Source organism: Pteropus vampyrus, unplaced genomic scaffold (genome assembly GCF_000151845.1).
Source record: "Pteropus vampyrus isolate Shadow unplaced genomic scaffold, Pvam_2.0 Scaffold380, whole genome shotgun sequence".
Lineage (NCBI taxonomy): Eukaryota > Metazoa > Chordata > Mammalia > Chiroptera > Pteropodidae > Pteropus > Pteropus vampyrus.
Window position 1 is genome coordinate 421,008 of NW_011889161.1, and position 2,990 is coordinate 423,997.

The window sequence follows — 2,990 nt, forward strand, 5'->3', positions numbered from 1 at the left end:
CCAACAATGAGTCATAGACCCAATCTGGTCACCTCCAGGCGCATCCCCTGTGGGGGACCTCGTCCATGGTCAACGAGTAGTGAGAATGAGTGACCGTCAGCCAACCCCGTGCCGGGCCCTGGTGACACGTGGCGAAAGGAGACTAAAGCTTTGTCCTCAAACCCCAGACGTGTGGGGGTGCCCAGGGGACCCCAGGCCAACCCTCCCTGTCAGGTCCTGCTCCCGCAACTCCACCAAAACTTCTCTCCACACTGCTAAGTCCGGCGGTCTGTTCTCTGGCCTCCCCGGGCCTGGCCCCTGTGCGCGGACCAGTGGCCACTCCCCATTCCCAGCGTCTCCACCAGGCTTCCAGGACCCACGGTGTCCCGGCCACCCCCACCTCACCAGTCGTATTCCTCGGGCTCAGGTTCCCAGCCTCCGATGTTGGGGCGCCCCAGGCTCTGTGCTGGAGCCCCTCGCCCTTCTGACCCCATCCCCCACAGGTCCGTCTCATGAGTTTAATTCAAACGCTGTCTCTGCGCGGCTGGTTTCTGACCTCCAGCCCATGTGCCAGGTTGTTTGTCATGTAGCGTTTCCACGGCAACGGCTGACTGATACACAATACTTCACATCCTTCTTCCCTGCCTTAAGCTTTTCTCCTTAGTGCTCGCTATTTTCAAGCACGTTCTAGTCATTGCCTGCTCACCCTATGGGAAAGCAAGACCCACGAGGACAGGAATTTCCACCCATTTGGTTCACTGCTGGGTCCTGGCACCCAGCAGGAGGCATTGGGCAAGTATCATCAGTGGGTGAGTGAGTGGATGAATGCGACGCGCCCAGCACTGGAGCTAAGTCCTGGGCACACTGGGAGCACGTAAAGGGCACCATCGGCCCAGCCCTGGAGGTCAGGGCAGGCTGTCCAGAGGAAGCCACGGGACCCCCAGGTGGCCACGATGCCCTGCAGAGCAGAGAGTTCCCAGAGAACGTGTCCCTTCCAGCAGCGTGGGTAAAACCGCCTGGAAGAGGGCGGGGCGGGCAATGCGGACAAGGAAGGAGGGAAAGCGAACATCCGTGCACATTGCCGAAGGCTGCGCAGCAGGCCACCAGGCCACCAGGCCAACAGGCCGCCAGGCCGCCAGGCGCAGCCCTTGCCCACGCGTCTGCCTCTCAAGCCACTTTCACGTGAAAACTGGTGTCATCGGAGGGTGACTGTATTTTCATGAGGAGCTACTGTGGTGCCGCGCTGAATGAATCCACTGCAGGGCTGCCTCCAGAGGGCTTGGGGCCCCTGGGAGAGGCTGTCGGCCGGGGAGGCACAGAAGCTAGAACAGAGGGACAGAGACCGGGGGAGGAGGGTGGGGAGCCCAAAACCCACGGGCGGGCCAGCCAGAAACGAGCAGGAGCCGATGCCGTGGGCTTGAGGCAGAATGCCCCCTCCCCCAGGCAGCCTCGGGTTTTGCTTTTAAGGCCTTTTTCAACTGACCACATGACGCCCGTCCAGATCATCCAGAATAATCTCCTTTACTTAAAGTTAATGCATGGTAGATATTAAAACCACATCAACAAAATACCTTCCCAGCCACGCCTAGGTGAGGGTTTGATTGAATCACTGGGGACCGTAGCCTGACACATCAGCTGATCACCACACAGCGGTGACGGTCACACGACAACGTGAATGCACTTAATGCCACAGAACTGTACCCTTAAAAAGGGCGAAAACACTAAATTTTATGTTCTGTATATTTTATCACAGTTTTCAAAAACTGACCATCATGAGCTCTGATCGGAGGGGACCGTGGGAGCCTGGAGGCCACGCGGGGGCTGCCAGCTTCCCCTGGAGGCCCCGACTACGGGCCGCCCACCAGCGATGGCTCCGGCCAAAGCCAGCTCCAATGAGCAGCCCTTGTTTGGCAGTGAGTGCTGAGCTGTTTCGGGCTGGATCCTGGCTCCGCACAGTGACGTGTGCAGCAGCCCCAGGCGTGTCCCCGTGTCCCCCTCGCAAGCACAGCATCAGCTGCCGCTCCAGCTGCAGAGACAGAGAACCGCGCAAGGCCATTTCCGGCTCCCTCCCCACCCCCGACTTTTAGTTCATTGTCGTGGTCAGCAGAATCACGGCCGCCCCGAGATGTCCGTGTCCTCATCCCCAGAACCTGTCAATACGCTGCTTCGTGTGGTAGAAGGGACTTTGCAGTGTGATCAAGCATCTTGACTGGGGCGATTGCCCTGGATTCCCAAGTGGGCCCAGAGTCATCATGGGGTCGTAGTAAGGGGGGAGGGAGGCAGGAGGGTCGGAGAAGGAAATGTGAGGAAAACAGGTCGGAGTGATGCGGGGCCAGGAGTTAAGGAACATGGGTGGCCTCCGGCAGCTGGAGAAGCCAAGGACCCTCACCTAGAGCTGTCAGAAGGAATGAGATCCCATAAACGCCTTGATCGGTGCCCCGTGAGGCCCCTTTCAGACATATGACCTCCACCGAAGGATAGCAAATTCGTTTTTGTTTTAAGCCGCTAAGTTTGTGGCAATTTGTTACAGCAGCCACAGGAAACCGATGCAGTTATGTGGCATATAATGTCAATTCAGACCTGGCTCCAGCTCCATCCATCTGGGCCAACGTGTGGGACGGCCGGAAGGGACCTTGGCCACTGAGGTTTCTGTCCCCAGAACCGTAGGAAGCACAGGCAGGAGTGGTCTCCGCCTGCGTCACAAAGATACGTTAAGTTTAAAAATCAATGAAGTAGACTTAAAACAATGAGACCAAAATTCAGCCCGAGCTGAGGACACGCAGAGCTCACTGATACCGCTTAACAGGGGCCGGCGTGCTTGTGAATCCAGGCCGCCCCTCGGCCCTGCTGAACGCCTCGCCGTTCTGCTCTGTTCAGCTCAGCAGCCATCACGTTGTGCTGGGGACACGAAGATGGGATGCATGTGCCATAGACTGGAGGTTCGTGTTCCCCCAAAGTTCAGACGTCGGAACCCTAGCCCCCACACCTGGCCTCGGGACCCCGCCGGGGGG

General features: G+C 58.4%; 1 protein-coding gene across 1 annotated transcript in view; it reads left to right on the top strand.

Annotated features, from left to right (window-relative positions):
- Positions 1–1,846: 1,846 nt before the first annotated feature.
- The window catches only part of U2AF1 (U2 small nuclear RNA auxiliary factor 1), a 26,832-nt gene continuing 25,688 nt past the window's right edge, over positions 1,847–2,990 (top strand). Inside the window, exon 1 of the mRNA XM_023523176.1 lies at positions 1,847–1,892. Within this exon, the coding sequence (XP_023378944.1) occupies positions 1,847–1,892 (46 nt within the window). The remainder of the gene's footprint in view (positions 1,893–2,990) is intronic.